General features: G+C 44.2%; 1 protein-coding gene across 1 annotated transcript in view; it reads left to right on the top strand.

Annotated features, from left to right (window-relative positions):
- The window catches only part of LOC144762256 (calpain-1 catalytic subunit-like), an 879,063-nt gene extending 867,045 nt beyond the window's left edge, over positions 1–12,018 (top strand). The window contains exons 20-22 of the mRNA XM_078647399.1: positions 9,265–9,381; positions 9,649–9,707; positions 11,522–12,018. Coding sequence (XP_078503525.1) covers positions 9,265–9,381; positions 9,649–9,707; positions 11,522–11,548 — 203 coding nt within the window. The 3' untranslated portion in view covers positions 11,549–12,018. The remainder of the gene's footprint in view (positions 1–9,264; positions 9,382–9,648; positions 9,708–11,521) is intronic.
- Positions 12,019–17,948: the final 5,930 nt, after the last annotated feature.

The following is a 17,948-nucleotide window of genomic DNA, read 5'->3' as shown; positions in this document are numbered from 1 at the left end:
GTTTTGAATAAAGGCTTAGGATACGTACCTACACCTTCAATAGACAATTTTAAAACAAAATGTGAAGTGTCAGAATTTTGTCGTAAGCTGAAACTTAAAGCTTTCTTTTCCAATCAAACACCTCAACCAAAAGATGGAGACACTCAACTTCACCCAAAATCCAAATTCTGCCCACTGAATTCCCAGGTACCGATGGAAATCGGAAAATTTGAACAAGCCGTGATGAAGGAGGTAGATACTCTGAGAGAACGCACTGACAAACCTTTCCAGAATATGACCAGGTTAGAAAGACAAGCTCTGAACACACTGAGGAATGATGAGACAATTGTAATTAAACCAGCGGATAAAGGGGGAGGAGTAGTCCTGTTAAGCAAAGATGGCTATAACAAACAATGCCTTGATCTGCTTTCAGATCAGAGATTTTATGAGATCATAACCATTGATCCAACACCAAGGCTACAGAGAACAATCTCCCTCATGATTGAGGAAGCAGAAGCAAACAATTGGATCACAAAAAAAGAAGGAGAATTCCTTATGATGAATACACCAAGGACACCGTATTTTTACTCTCTCCCGAAAATTCACAAAGCACGACAACCCCCTCCAGGCAGACCCATTGTCTCCGGCATTGGGTCTGTTCTGGAACCTTTGTCACAATTTGCAGATGAATATCTCAAACCGCTGGTGCAACAAACCCCAACTTATTTAAAAGATACGAGGGACCTTCTGAACCAACTGAGCCATATAACCTACTCAGAAGATACCATGCTGCTAGTAGGGTTGGACGTAGAAAGTCTATACACTAGTCTGCCTCAAGAGAAGACTCTGAACACTTTGGAAAACTTACTGTTCGAGAAAGAGTGGGATTACAAGACCCCACGCCACTTTGTCCTAGAATGCTGCAATTTAGCATTGACTGAGAACTTTTTCGAATATGAGAAGACAATGTACAGACAACGCCATGGAACATCAATGGGCAGTACCTTCGCCCCAAGTGTGGCTGGACTATATGTCAGCAATTTTGAAAAACAGTTCGTCAATACAGATCTAAATCCGTTCAAAAATCAAATCCATTTTTGGAAACGTTATATTGACGACATATTGATAATTTGGAATGGGGATAAAGAGAGCTTCATTGATTTTCACACTTGGCTAAATGTGCAAGATGAATGGCTCAGATTTACCTATACTGCTGACAAAAAAAGAATAGACTTTCTAGACATAACTATTTTTGCGGAAAACGATCACCTCTGCACTAAGACTTTTTTCAAAGCAACTGCGAAAAATAGTCTGTTGTCATTTAACAGCTACCACCCTCGGCCATTAAGGGAAAATCTTCCCTACAGCCAATTTTTAAGGCTTCGAAGGAATTGTAGCAAAATAGAAGACTATACATCACAAGCCAAAGATCTCTGCAACAAATTGAAAGCACGTGACTATCCGGAGAGGGTCATAAACAAGTGCAAGAAAAGAGCTCGAAATCAGAATCGAGAAAGCCTTCTGAAGAGTACAGAAAAAACTCCACAGGAAGATCTACTTACGTGTGTAACTACATACAGTCCAATCACAAATCAGGTGAAGAAAATTATAAATAAACACTGGCGAATTCTCACCTCTGCAAATATCTCCTGGCCAAAGCCGCGCTTTGCGAATAAACAAACAGGAAATTTGAAAGATCAACTAGTCCACACGAGACCAAAACCACCCTGCCCACGAAGTCAAACCACCCTGTGGAATCTACCACAAACTAAAGGGCATTTTCCATGCGGTATGTGCTCAGTTTGCTCACTTACTAAACCAACAAAGGAGCTACAGTTATTGCCAAATTTCAAATGGACCATAGGGACGCACACGAACTGTAATACTAGCCACATAATCTATATGATCACATGTCCTTGCAGTATGACCTATATCGGAATGACGTGCCGAAAGGCAAAACAGAGAATATGCGAACATCGCAGCAGCGTCAAATGCAAGAAGACAACAACAAAGATGGCGACACACTATCTTGATAAAGGACACACAGTGGATGATTTACAATGGGTAGTCTTGGAGACACTGCAAACTAAGGACCACAATGCTGAACGCATCCTCTTTGATCGCATCCTCTGCACCGATTAGGTACAGATGTACAAGGATTGAACGATAATGTTCCTTGGGCAAGTATGAGTAGATAGAAAGTAGGAATACATCAGACCTACTAAGATAGACATGAACTGACACAAAACTCATACCCTTTTTAATACTAGGTCCCAAAACTTCAAATTCTTAAACAGGAGTCCTTGAAGTATTAAGAATTTTTGCCTGAATAATTAAGAGTCACAAGGTACAAGGAGCCCTGTGCAACAAGTCCCTAATGAAGATCATGACTCCGAATTACAACCCAGTAGTCATTTACAGAAACCCCCCCCAAAAAAGAGGGGAGGCTGTGCACTCGTATGGTAATCCTTTGAAACATGGCTCACTCTTAATAACGTGTTGTCAGAACTATTTTTAAAACTAAGTAATTCTAAACGTAGTCCATAGAGCAAAATAGACCAACGTTATAGTCCCCTCTCACTGTTAACACATAGTTATCAGTAACCCGACAACAGATAAAGAGGATACACGGTGTTTCTGTATAAAACCCTTTTGAAACAAGACAGGGTGCATTTAACGCAGTATAACCACGTATTACGAGAATTATATTTAAAAACACGATAATTCAAAACGTAGTTCGAAAAGAAAGACTAACGCGTGAGTCTTCCTTCACTGTTGATACTCAGCTGGATTAAATGGCTCCCAGCAACCTGGTAACCCTACCGGGTCCAGGCAAGCAGAGTCAGCACAAGTAGTGCACGGAGGATCGGCAGGTAACACGAGGAAGACGCCAGCCTCCCGAGAAAACAGATAAGTAACTTATATTTAAGACCGTGACCAACCCCTGTCCTACTTTATGGTTTATACAGAATAAGACCCCCGTACAGACTCCCTGGACATCCGTGGCAGCACGTAATAGCACGTGCAGAGGTATGTGATTAAAAACTGATTGGGAGTGCATGAATGACTGAAATACAACAAAACGCGCCCTTTTGAAAAAAGATTTTCTGTGTAACACAACCAGAAAATAAACAACTAACGCACTAAGAATAATAATAAAATTGATTTACAACAAAAGTCTAAGTAATAGCCAGATATATGACGCAACCCCTCATGACACATACTGAAGATAACAGCTATTTGGAAAACATGAGAGAACGCAGTTAAAGTGAATATAATTGGGCTGCACTAGAAAAATAAATAGCGGGTTACACATTAACTAAATCAAGTAGTAGCCCCGCTGTGAATGCGTGAGTAATTAGTACTGCAAACCACATGGTCTTATGAACGTATGACGAGTTTAGCTAACTGTATGTGCAAAAAACTGTCCTAAAAAACAACATAGGGAATGAAAATAATCAGAAATAAATGTCAAATCTGTGATAAAAAACAAAAAATGAAAAAAAGAATCAAAACAGAGTTTGGGTATGTGGTTACTAGAAGTAGGATGAGTGTGTGATGCGATATGGCTCAATTGAACAGATGGATAATGTAACATAAAATATGTATACTAGTTCCCTTTTACCCTCACCCAAGGTGACACATTTATTTTTTTAGGCACAAAGATAGACTCAGAAAAAGAAGGGATTAATACGTCACCTTCTCACTCTCACAACGTGGTCCTGAAGAAAGCCCATTGATCAACCTGACAAAGAGGGCTGAAACATGTCGACCTTTTAAATCATGAGAATAGGTAGCGTTGAGAACCCTAAAATTCTCATAACGCATACCAAAGATATTTTCAAAGAACCTAACCCAACTCTGGAATAATAAAACTGGTTCCCGGATGTTTGAGTTATTTTAAATTGCACCACTTCCACTTATCACTGGACACTACTGCACATAACCTTGGATGACTACCTCCTGGTGGAGGCTGCATACAAAGCAACCCCGTGATTATGCAGACACCCGAGCATTTTAGCGGAGAACCAAGATATACCGCTACTTACGCCAAAAACTCGAGTGCATGAGGGTTCTTTTATCAAGGGACAGATAGAATACCTGAGGAATCCAGGTTAGCAGGACAAGTGATCCACCCCATACTTGATTGAAAGAATTGACCACAAGGAAAGTGTATGGATCAGAGATTTCCTTCTCCCCACCTCCATTGATTGAGGACTAAAATGGAGGCTGACATCAGCTCACAAGCTGATCCATGTCAAAACCCACTCGCTGGACTCACCAGTTAGGTAGTCCCATGGCAGTGGAAGAGGGTCAGGTCTTTGATGATTCTAAGGCCTAAACAGGGTGCAAGCCAGCAATCCCTTCGAGAACACTTGCAGTTTAGCACAGCACAAAGGTAGTAAGCAGCAGGCCAACACAGCAAGCCAGATTGCAAAGTGGTAGTCCCTCCTGCAGCTCAGCAAGCAGCAGGCTTGTGCAGCAGAGCAGTTAGCAAAGCGGCAGTCCCTCCTGGCAGCACAGCAGTACTACTGGCAATATGCAGATATATAAGACCATATACTAAACACACATAATATTTATGGACTCAGTGTACAATAATATTCAAAAAGGTTCATTTTATTCATACAAGATTCTTTAAAATAACCATTCCAGGTTTTGTGGTAATTCATATGAAAGACAAATATAAGACAATAACATCACATGAATCCTCTTAGTATCTTCATCAATATATCAAAGCCACTAGATTGTATTGCTAATCTATGAGGTTTTAGATTTCTTTCATTTGTTATTTGTTAACTCTATCACACTATCATTAGTCTTATGATTGATTATATAATTATGTAAGTTATATGTAGTCAATATTGTTTATTCTCTGGGTTACACTGTGATGTTATTGTCTTATATTTGTCTTTCCTATGAATTACCACAAAACTTGGAATGGTTATTTTAAAGAATCTTGTATGGATAAAATGCATCTTCTTTTGATATTATTGTACACTATCCATAAATATTATGTGTGTTTAGTATAAGGTCTTATATATCCAATAGACCAATAGCTGCCTAGGGAATCTTTCTTCAATAGTTTACTTATTTATTTGACTCATTTATAGAGCGTAACGAATCATCCCCAAGGGGATCTCTCGGCGCTTTGAGAAATGGGTACTCATTGGGCATGCGCATCTAAAACAGCCAGGTCTTTAAAAGTTTCTTAAAGCTGGTTAGCTCACCGCAGGCCCTAATATTCTGCGGCAGATTATTCCAATGGCTAGCGGCCAAATAGGAAAAGGATCCCCCACCCGTCCTTGCCCTGTTTATTCTTTGGATGCACAGGAGATTGCCATTACTAGATCTTAGTTGTCAGACTGGGTGGTACCATATTAGTTTATTTCTAAGATAAGCAGGGCCTTTCCCCTGTAGTGATCAGAAGACCACACAGAGCATCTTAAAAATAGCTCGTTTCCTGACCAGGAGCCAGTGAAGCTGGTTCAGCAGGAGGGCTGAGGGGGGCCGCGCCGGCTTATTGAGGGCAAGGCGGGCTGCCGTCCCACCTGTAGTTTTGATAGGAGATCTTCCCTTACTCCCACCAGCAATGAGTTTCCGTAGTCCAGTCGGCTTACCAAGAGTGATTGGATGAGGGTTTTTCTTGCTGAAAGAGGGATCCAGGGAAAGATCTTCCTAAGCATCTTCATTGTGCCGAAGCAGGTGCCTGACAATGTCTTCACCTGCTCCTCCATTGATAGTTTATTATATATCCTAATGCCAAGGTTCTTACCCCAGCTCTTAGGAGAGGGGGCTTCACCCAGCTCAGCAGGCCACCACTCGGGAGACCAGATTGCTTCGGCCTTCCCGAACAGCAAAATCTCCATTTTAGAGGAGCTGATCTGTAAAAAATTCTTCCTCATCCAGCTCGCAATGCTAGACATGCAGTTTTTAAATTTAAGTTGGGTTGACACAATGTCCTCCTCAATGGGGACAATTAGCTGCGTGTCGTCAGCATACGAGATGGTTTCGAATCCATGGCCTCTGATGATATATCAGCCTAGGGAGTCATGTACACATTAAATAGGGTGGGACTTAGGACAGATCCCTGAGGAACTCCCCTGTCCACCACTATAGTCTGTGACGTAAAGGAGTCCAGCTGGATAACTTTGTATCCATTTGAGAGCCTGGCCCTTGACCCCGATCCCCCCCAATCTGTCAAGCAGTATCTTGAGAGAGATGGTGTTAAAAGCTGCTGACAGATCAAGGAGGACCAAGATCACCGGGGTTCCTCTATCCAGTGTCAACCTTATAGTGTCCGTAACCTCCAGCAGTGCAGCCTCCATGCTATGTGATGCACGGAAGCCGGACTGGGAAGGGTCCAGAAGGTTATTTTGTTCCAGATAATAAGATAGCTGTTGATTAACCAGTGATTCCAGTACCTTTGAACAGCAGGGGAGAAGCGAGATCGGTCTATAGTTCTGCAACTCAGTCGGGTCTGTTAGCGCTTTTTAAAAAATGGTTTAACCCGCGCATTCTTCCACTTACTCATGAATATGGCCATATCCAACGAGATATTATATACCTTGGCAAGCGCATCGGCTAAAACCGGACTGAGTGTTGCCATAACCGCCGGTGGTGCAGGATCTAGTGGAGAACCAGATTTTACCCAGCTAAGTAAAGAGCCCACTTGCTCATTTGTTACATGAGAGAAGGAATCCAACACCAAAAGAAGAAACCGTTTCATGCGGAGGGTCTCTGGGTGAATATCTTTCCACCTGATCTCCTCCCGCCAAATCAAAAGATTGATAAATTAAATCAATCTTATGGGTGAAATACTTGGCTAAATCATCACATAGTTCCTGGGTAGGGGGTGGTGCCACATTATTAACCTTAGGATTTGTGAATTCTTTCAAGATCTTGAATAACTCCTTTGAGGAGTTCTTAGCCTCTGTAATGCGTATGCCCAGATGTGTCCTTCTTGCTACATTGCAACTGTTAAGGTAGGCTCTATGTGCCCTTCGATAAGAGTTGTTCATCTGGTTCTGCGTTAGACTTCCTCCATTTCCTCTCTAGGGCCCTACATGTGGACTTCTCCTTCTTAAGGGCCTCCGAGTACCAGGGGGTAGGAGCTGCCCTCTCCTGAATAGTTACCCTTTTGAAAGGGCTTCCTGAATCACACCCTCCTGCCTTGCCCAGGCGAAATTAGAGTCCTCGTCCGGATTGAACGAGGGGTCACTGTAGACTTGGCTGAAGGCAGAGGACGTTACTTTTGACCAAGGTCTGCAGAAGTCCTTTCGGCCTTGTGCCTGTACTACTAGAGTTACAGGCAGCATCGAGAAGCTTAATGCCATATGGTCAGTCCAACCCAGTTGCATTTTCCCTTCCCTAGGAACTTACATTAGTAGAAGGGGGTCCTTGTATTGACTCAATATGCAGATGTAGAGCCAGCAGTGTCTGGTTATAGGTCCAATGAAGAGTCTACTTAGAGAATTCTCTGAAGGGTACAGGTTCAACTTTCAGCCTAGTCCTGCCTGCTAGCCTAGCCATGTGGCGATAAATCAGCCCTTTGTGTGGGGACGGAACACTATCTATTCACATAAAGTGTTAGCTCTTCCCCTCCCTCTTGCCGAAAAAGATCCATCGGTATGCAGATGAACGCAGATGCAGCTAAATGCAGCTAAATGTCCTGTGTTGTGGCTGTAAAGAGGAAATGCACAAATGTTGCTTTAACCCAGTCCAGACGTGTATTGGATACAGGCTGTCAGGCACACAGAGGAGTAAGTGAAGAGGTCTCTTTCTAAAAGTGGCATTTCTAAAATACTGAAATTAAATCCAACCTCATCAATAAGTCAGATTTATCACTACATTTCAAATATATGAAACATGAAAAAGATACTACTCTCTTATCAGGAATTACAGCTTAAGAGTATATTAAGGAATTCCCAATGCTTACCTATGAGTGGAGTATGCCTCACAGTAGTGAAAAATCAAATAGGCTGTTTGTCACTACCAGGACATGTAACACATAAAGGTACTTATCCTACCTTTTATTAGCTCTGGTGTCTGACAGAGAGCCAGATCCACATAAGGCTTCTGGTGCTTCAGATGATTTGTCTGGCCCTGAAAACCTTCCTGCCTTCCATCAATGGGAGGCCAGTGCAGGTCCTCATGAACAATATGAACACCATGTGTACCAAACTAGCAGGATAGAGTGGGGGCCTGGATCCTATGCTTGGAGGCTCTATGTTTCTGGAGACAGTGGATCAGCAGAAGATCTTTTTGGGTAGCTACCATCTTGCAAGGTTCCTGATTGTCCATGTGGACGAGCTGAGCAGAGATCGGCTGGTGGACCAAGTGTAGCATTAACACCCTGAGGTGGCATGGGCATCTTCGATCAGCGGGACATGTTCTGCCTAGATCTGTTTGCCACAGTGGACAATGCCAGTGTAAAAGATTCTGCCCTTGAAATTTCCTTCAAGAAAGGCATTAGGAGCCACATTCCGTCTGCGACGGTATCGTTTCAGAATCATTCATAAAAAGAACAAGTTAATTAACTTTGATAATGCTGGTTGTGTGAGAGGCCCTAGCTAACCACTGCTTCCTCACAACTATCCTTCCTCCCAGTATGTGAAGTGGACTTGTGTACATTGTAATAAGGCCCTAAGTTAGAGTTCAGCATACTATCACCTACAGTTTGTTCAATGTACTCCTCATCTGAGGGCAGGGAAGGATATTTTTTAAGAAACTGATGTCGGTGCTCTTGGTGGTGGTTAATTTTGGGGACCATGCATCACTTCTGGCGTGGTACGGATTTACCAAATAGTAGTACTGTGCCACGTGGCAGTGCACAGGAGCATTGCTGAGGAATTCTCTAGATATAGTCTGCCTTCTGGGGCTATTTAAAAGGATAGGAAACTGAAGTTAGAGTATCAACCAGAAAGAGTGTTTCTTACTAACTGTAAATCACTTGCCCATCAAGCCTACTCCAGGAGGTACAAGGGGAGTGCAAACACTAGGTCACCCTATCAAGTTTTTTTTACTTAGAATTCTAGGACTTGTAGTCCTGAATTTCCTATTATAAAATTATAACCTCAAGTTACAGAATACAAAAAAAAGAAAACCCGTAGTGTGCAGATCTAAGGCACTATCCAAATGTGCTTGGTGAACCCTGTGTGTTCTTGTTGCTCTCGTGACAGTGCTTGTGGAACAAGAGCCTGCTGGAGGGGTTGCTTGAACCACATGGCGCTGAGGTTCCAGCTGATGCTGATGTTAACCTAAACTTCCTTCTCTGTTTTCCAGGGTTCAAGCTGGATAACAAAACCATACAGGTACTGGTGGCTCGTTACTCCAACACGGAGTTGGGGGTGGACTTCGATAACTTTGTCTGCTGCCTGGTGAAGCTGGAGGCCGCAATCAGTGAGTGTTTTTCAGGATGTTCTACCGTGAGCATCAAAGGGCTCGCTTTGTTCTGCTAACTTCCTTTTGATCTCTTCTTTGAGGTGTTGTCTTCTAACATTGCTTCTGTATGCTTCTGTATTGTAATTCTTTATGGTTGAGGTCCCTCTTGCCTTCTGTGCCCATATGGTTTGCATGCGTCTCGATGGTTTAGTCACTGTGCACAGTGTTGCTCAGGCTCTTGATCTGTGCTTACAACAAAACTAATTGTTCCCCTGTTTACTTTAGGGTTCTACAATTCAAAGGCCAAAGACATCAGTGAACTTTCCGCCATGGGCCTGGCCCAGGTGAGCAGCTCAGAGCACCAACTTCTATTTCCACTTTGAACAAGAGTACATGAAGGCAATGATAAGTGACACTAGGTGCCTAACCGCAGTAGGCAGAAATGGTTGTGCGTTGCTGTGCCTTTGTGTCAGACTGTTCTCTGCGAAATGTCCAGGTATGTCCACTGTATGCCGAACAAGGGTACATGACAAGTTTTCAGGATATCCACATAGGATGAACAGACATACATGGAGTCAAAATGCACATACAAGTTAAATCCTCTGCATGTTCACAATAGATGTGACTACTAAAGGAGCCCTTTTATAAACGCTGCTTAGGATATACATCCAGGAAGGAGTCTGCACACATAGAGGAATCAGGTTCTGTTTAAACATAACATAAGATTGCAATAGGGTCCTGTAGATCGTGAGCGCCCAGCATCTGTCCAGTAGCACTAGGTCCTTGCTGAATATTCACAACAGCTAATGTGAGTAAACAGCTATTCCATTTTTACTTTATTTATATTTCTTATAAGGACTTCCTGAAAATGTGGCATGGATCTTCTGGACTTATGGGAAACAAGAAATTGACTCAAACATAAAGAATATCAGGCTCCTGTTCCTGTGCATTGTCAATGTGTAATGTCTAGGCATCACTTATAGGCAGGGCCACCAGATTTATGTAGTAATAGAAAACCATATTGTGCAACAGGGTTGGCTAAATTAGGCGGTCAGAAAAGACTAATTATGTGGCATAATGTGACTACATCTATTGCAGAATTATTGAGCTGTTTTGGCATTTTAACACAAAATAATAATAAATGGGAAAATGTTTTACCTCAGTAGCACCGGACTACAACTGCCGCCAACGTAACAATAGCAGTTAACCTATTCAGAGGATCTGCCACTTTGACTTAGGTGGCTCTGACACAAGCCTTTATGTTGAGACTGTGTAAAGACAGCTACAGATAAGACTGTAGGCAGAGTTTCAGGTTGCTTATAAAACACCCTGTTCCCTTCTTCTGTAAAGTGAATTCCATCAATTCTATACATTCCATGCTTGTCAAAACGTAGATTTTTGTTAAAGATAGAGCCTATGTTTATCTCTGAGGAAAGCAGAAACAGTTTTATTAACATGTTTCCTGGCGTTGTCCAACTTTAGACCACTTCCATTTCTGTCTTTGGCATATATTAGAGTACATCAAGACAGTGTGAGGGAAGAGTGACATCAGTTCTGCAAAGATTTCATTAGGATTTCCAGCCCTACCCCAGTGAATACGCCTAGGTCATTGCCACCACAGTGCACAATTATGATCACTTGCAGTACTTTTTTTCTTTTTTGTTTGCATCTTTTGATTCATTTAAGCTACAAGTATCGCCTCAAGAAGTCATCGTATGGTGGAACATTTGGCAGACACTTCAGATCCTTATGCAGGAAATGCAGCAGCGGTACAATTGCAGAATTCAAGTAGCTCTGCATATATGACACAAAGATGAGGCACCTGATAATACCCAGTGACTGATAATACCCAGTGACAATACTGAACAGAGCCACCTCCCTAGACAAAGTATGAAGTCCACCATAGGTATAATCCCTCAGGCCATGGTTTGATTGTTCTATTTGCCACAGTTCTGAATGAAGGAGGATTTACAATAGGAAAAGAGATTGCATCTTTGAAGAACATTATCAATCAAACAATGTAGATGGGGGTAGGAAACAGTCACGGTGATTGCAAGTATTTAAAGGTCTCTCCAATATATTGTGTTCTCTCCAGCGGCCAGTGGTGGTGTGGTTGCTGGTATACTGATCAAATTTTGTTGTGTTTTTGCTTTCTCAGTGGCTGACGTTGACAATGCGTGATTGAAAAGTGAGAAGTGGTCTGCCTGCCAAGACCCCGCCCTGGGGATGGCCCATCCATCCTTCAAGTGCCTCCCTCCTCCTGCAAACAAGAAGAGAAAAATAATCTTTGCACTATCATAACCAATATTTCTCTTTTCCCTTGTCTAATTCTGCCAAACTCTGCCTTCCTGTAGAGAATGTTGCATGATTCTGTAGTGCCTTCACGCTTTCTGTCGCCCCCGGTCCCTGTAGGGGGAAGGGGGCAAAGCCAAGCTCCTGACCCCAAGACATGGGGCCAGCTCAAAATGTGAATTATATTGAGGGGCTCTGTACTGTATTCTGTCATTTGCAGGGTGGAAGAAATGAAGTGGATGGAGATTTAACTTGGGGTATGGGTGGAGTTAGTAGAGTAGGCTGCTTTTTTTTAAAGTTGTGCCAAAAGGCTCTCGATGAATAATTTCACTAGTAATAAACAATTGTATGTTTTATTCACAAGCTGGTGGTTGCCTAAAATTTCTGTACTCGGTTAACAAGACCTGCACCCAAGGTGAGAACACCTAACCTAACAACTAACAAGTTGCTTTTGCTTTGTTGAGCTCCCTCTGGTGGCTGGAAGACCTCATAGCGCACATGAGCACTGAAGTCTTTTCAAACCCCTCAAACCAAAATGGATTCCTCTTTTGTCTTCCATGTTTGGTGTACTTGTCATCAGTGACGCTGGAACTAGGGGTGCAGGAGGTGCAGCAACCCCCCCCCCAAAAAAAAAACTTGAAGGAATTTATATAGAGAATTAATAATAAAGGGATCCTTCGAATTTGTTTTCTTATAGCAGTATTTGTTGTGTTTTCAAAAATAGACTTTGGCATATTGGGGTGATGGTATTGGTCAGCACCCTCATCCTAACATTCGTTCCAGCAACAATGGGAATGCACTCTATGATGCGCTTTATTTTGTAACACTTTTTACAACCTCAGAAATACCCTTTGTCTTAAAACGAGTTGGCTGTGGTGACATCAGCCGCCATATAGCTAACGTATATGAAGTAGGAATTCCTCTTTATATGTCAGTTTTTAATGATGCACTGTGCAGTTCCAGGCAGATTTTTTACACTGCCTTTGGAGATGAACATGGTGCCCTTTACATGTCTAGCAGTTTGACAGACTTCCGAGCTCAATAAAAGTTTGAACTTACTGCTTTATTGCCTTTGAGAGTTTGTTTCTGTCCGAACCCCATGAAAAATGTGAATCTTCACAATAAAAAATAAATGCAGTCTCTTAAAAATATACAAATACATATTTTTTACGAATAACAGCATGTCATGCAATTTACTAGAGTATAAATAGTCACCCAGAATTTCACAATACACATAATTTCAGCATTCATAGGCACACCTCGAACAAAATAACCATTCAATAATCCTACCTTTGTGATGAAAGGATTTAGCACCTTAAAACGTCAGTTTAAAATAAATCAAACTGTTTCTAGATCAAATAGTTTTTAAGTGCATAGATATATGTGTATGTTTGTGTGTGTTTGTAGCATGTATTGCTGTAGATACACATGCTCTGTATACTCCTGCCATCTAGTGTTGGGCTCAGACATTTGCCAGTTGTTATTCTTTGAAGACATGCTTCAAGTCACATGGTATAGTATGTCTCCACCAAGGACTCCAAGAAGAACTGCCGCACCCTCGAGAAAGCCTGGCGCCACGACCAGACCACAGACAACAGGACCGCCCTCAAGCACGCCACCCGCAAGCACCACCAGCTGATCCGCGCCACCAAGAAGACAGCACTCAAAGAACGACTGGACAACAACGCCCACGACAGCAAGGAACTCTTCAGCATCGTCAAAGAGTTCTCCAACCCCAGCGCCGGAAACAACGACATCACTCCCTCGCAAGACGTCTGCGACTCACTCGCCTCCTTCTTCCACCGCAAGATCGCCGACATACACAACAGCTTCGGCGCACAGACCACGCACCCAACCACAGAACCAACGCCCGCCACCACCACCCTCTGCAACTGGACCCCGGTCAGCACCGAAGACACCACCCGCACGATGAACACCATCTACTCGGGATCCCCAACCGACCCCTGCCCCCACCACGTCTTCAACAAGGCAGACGCCATCATCGCACCCCATCTCCGGGACATCATCAACACCTCCTTCCACACCGCCACCTTCCCGGAGAGCTGGAAGCACGCCGAGCTCAGCGCCCTCCTGAAGAAACCAACAGCGGACCCCACCGACCTCAAGAACTTCCGCCCCATCTCGTTCCTCCCTTTTCCTGCCAAAGTCATCGAGAAGACCGTCAACAGACAGCTCGCCGCCTTCCTCGAGACGAACGGATCCCTCGACCCCTCAAAGTCCGGTTTCCGAGCCAACCACAGCACCGAGACCGCCCTGATCGCAGCCACCGATGACATCAGATCCCTGCTCGACAACAGGGAAACAGCGACCCTCATCCTCCTGGACCTCTCCGCAGCGTTCAACACTGTCTGCCACCGCACCCTAGTGCAGCGCCTCAGCAACATCGGAATCTAAGAGAAGGCACTGGAGTGGATCATCTCGTTCCTCGCCGGAAGAACCCAGAGAGTCCGCCTCCCCAGTTCAGATCCGAGGCCACCGAAGTCATCTGCGGCGTACCACAAGGATCATCACTCAGCCCAACCCTCTTCAACGTCTACATGAGCCCCCTCGCAGCCATCGCACGCCAACACAACCTCAACATCATCTCCTACGCCGACGATACCCAGCTGATCCTCTCCCTCACCAACGACCCCGCCACCGCCAGAGCCAGTCTACACGAAGGGATGAAAGACGTCGCCGAGTGGATGAAGAACAGCCGCCTGAAACTGAACTCAGACAAGACGGAAGTCCTCATCCTGGGATCATCGCCCTCCGCCTGGGATGATTCCTGGTGGCCCCCTGCCCTGGGCACCACTCCCAAACCAACGGACCACGCACCCAACCTCGGCTTCATCCTGGACTCCTCCCTCTCGATGACCAGACAAGTCAACGCCGTCTCCTCATCGTGCTTCAACACCCTGCGCATGCTCCGCAAGATCTTCCGATGGATCCCCACCGAAACCAGGAAGAACGTCACCCAGGCACTCGTCACCAGCCCACTGGACTACGGGAACACCCTCTACGCCGGAACCACAGCCAAACTTCAAAAAAGACTCCAACGCATCCAGAACGCCTCCGCACGACTCATCCTGGACATACCCCGACACAGCCACATCTCCGGCCACCTGAGAGACCTGCACTGGCTCCCCATCAGCAAGAGAATCACGTTTAGGCTCCTCACCCACGCACACAAGGCTCTCCACGACCTGGGCCCAAAGTACGTCAACGACCGCCTGACCTTCTACACGCCCACCCGTCAGCTACGATCGACCAGCCACACCCTCGCCTTCGTACCACGCATCCGCAGAGCCACCGCCGGAGGAAGATCCTTCTCCTACCTGCCAGCCAAGACTTGGAACTCCCTCCCCATCCACCCTCGGCTGACCCAAGACCACCTCTCCTTCAGGAAGCAGCTCAAGACCTGGCTGTTCGAGCAGTGATGTACCCCTCTCCCCCAGCGCCTTGAGACCCTTCCGGGTGAGTAGCGCGCTATACAAATGCCTTGATTGATTGATTGATTGATTGATAGTTAGCAATGCACATGGGCACTAATATACGTTAGTTCCTTTTTTTCAAACCATCTAGACTTGTAATGCCGGGTCTCTGAGTTTGACATGTTCCTCACGCTCTCGTTCCGGCCCAGACCAGTGAATTTGACTCGAATACTCAGGGAAAGAAACCGACCCACTATTTTTATTTATTTTTTAATTATTTTTTTTGTCCTCATTTTCCACCGTGGTTTCAAATATGCCAGGATTGAAGTTAGACCCTTGCGCTGTCTCAGTATATAACTGGTAAGGGTTGTGTAGATTTTTGTACTTTCGCCCTTCAGCAAACAAGGGTCTTTTCAAAGCCTGCGAAAAGAAACCATCTCAACGTGGACAGTGCCGCTAATACATATGGGAATCCAATTTTTGGGACAGGCTCGCAGATGGAGTGAGCCACAGCAGCATAATCATTGGACCGGGAAAAAAAAAAAAACCCGGACAATTAATTCCATTTAAGCAGAAGCCAAAAGGATCTTTTGTTTCGGTTCCCAGATCTTGCCAAATCAAGTTTAGAACTTGTAGAACCGAGGCTTGCCAATCCAACAACGTCGGAGGCTGATGGTCTTTCCATCTTTTGCAGATCTCCCTTCTGGCTAATAAAATGGAATAAAAAAGAAGATTTTTCGCCGGACTCCGTATTCCATCAGTCACTCCAAAGATTACAAGAGAGAGATCAAATGAAATTTGAAGGCCCAAAGATACTGAAAGCAGATTGCTGATGGAGTCCCAAAAAGCAGAAACCGAAGAGCATTCAAAAAACATATGGGCATCTGTGGCGTTTATTAGCCCACATCTGGCACAGGATACCGAGGAACCTTGTGCAAATTTTGACAATATCTGTGGCAAGTAATATGCTCTGTGGAGTGTATAAAGGTGGTTTCTACGCAACCATTTGGGCTTCACTATATCCCACAGGACCTTAAATGATGTCAACCACCAATCTTTTAGATTACAACAAACTAGGGAAGAGCCCCACAACAGCATGGGCAGCTGGAAGTCCCCGTCAGACTCATCCTGTATTAGGTTATACCACAAAGATACCTCTTTTTTACCAGATGGTTTGTCCAAAAGTAGAGACTCAAATTGGTTGCCACCCCCAACTGGAGCTCTAATTCGCACTAAGGCCTGCGAGGTATACGAATGAGCCCAACTAGCCATCTGGATGTACTTAAATTTAGAAAAGTTTTGCCTTGTTTTTCCTTTTAAAACTTCCCATGGCAACAAGTTTCCTTCCACAAAGATGTCTCCCCAAGTCTCTAGTCCACCATCCCGCAGAGGAGCAGCCAGACTATCTTCTAGCCACCCAGAGTTTCCAGGTGAATCCCACAATGGGGCCCTACTAGAGAAATATCCAAGCCTTATTGCGTTCCTCACCCTAAACCACATTTTTGCCATCCCCTGTAATACTTTCAGTTTAATTTTCTTAAAAAACTTTGGGTCCCCATACTTGAACAAAAAACCTGACTGTGCTACTGCTTCCCCCTTTAGCATAGTTGAAAACATGCTGCCAACCGCATGATCTACGGGCATCTTCAACAACATTCGGGCATGACAAAGTTGGAACGCCCACGCGTACATTTGCAGATCAGGGGCTGCCAGGCCGCCCTTCTCCCTACGGCGCCTAAGCTCTTTCCATGCAATCCTTGGAATGTGTTTGTCCCAAATAAAAGATGTTATATCCCCATGTAACTTAGATATAGCTGACGGGTCAAAAAGGAGGGGAATAGTGTTAAAAAGAAATGAGACCTTGGGCAAAATAGTCATCTTAACCAAATTGACTCTTCCCAACAAAGATAAAAAAAGATGAGTCCATGATTGCATGAGTCTACGGCATTCTCTTGCAACTACGGTAAAATTTGTTTTGACAATATCATTGATGTTTTTAGTGATGGTCAAACCCAGGTAGCCTAGACTTGGAGTGAGCTGTAATTCCGCAGCGCAGTCCCTATCATTCCACACCATTACTTTGGTCTTTGAGGCATTTACCTCATATCCTGATATTTCCCCAAACTCTAAAGCGAGCTTGATAGCTGCTGGAAGGGCTGTACATATATCTGAGGAAAATAGCAGAATATCGTCGGCATATAATGCCACTTTTCTTTCCCACACTTCGTAAATAAATGACTTGATAGACTCCTCCTCCCTTAACAACTGGGCGAAAGGCTCTATATATAGGTCGAATAATAAGGGGGAAAGAGGGCAACCCTGACGCGTACCCCTTGTGATAGGAAAGGGGTCAGAAAATTCACCATTCACCAACACTCTAGCTGACGGATTAGAATATAAGAGTCTAACTGCTCGATGAAAACTCTCCCCAATATTAAACTTATCCAAAACCCCGACAGGTACGCCCAATTCACCCTGTCGAAGGCCTTGGTAGCATCTAGCGTTAGGACTGCGAATGGGAGTGAGTGAGTTGTTGCCATATCTATGGCGCCTATCAGATCATACGTCAGTTCATACAGTTGACGGCCTTTCACAAACCCCTTTTGGTCATGATGTAAAATATCTGACGCTACTGAGCCTAACCTCTTAGCCAAAACCGAGGCAAAGATCTTATAATCCACATTGAGGATGGATATGGGCCGATATGATCCGCAGGACAGTGGCGACTTTCCAGGCTTTAAAATTATCGTAATAGAGGCACTATCCCATGAACAGGAGGGGCCAGTCCATCCTGCTGAATTTGGTTGAAAAGCGTAGTTAGGAAGGGTACGATCCCTTGTTCCAAGGCCCTGTAGATCT

The sequence above is a fragment of the Lissotriton helveticus genome, chromosome 6 (assembly GCF_964261635.1).
Source record: "Lissotriton helveticus chromosome 6, aLisHel1.1, whole genome shotgun sequence".
Classification (NCBI taxonomy): domain Eukaryota; kingdom Metazoa; phylum Chordata; class Amphibia; order Caudata; family Salamandridae; genus Lissotriton; species Lissotriton helveticus.
The sequence above is the reverse complement of the archived record's forward strand: the minus strand, read 5'-3'. Positions and strand labels throughout refer to the sequence as shown.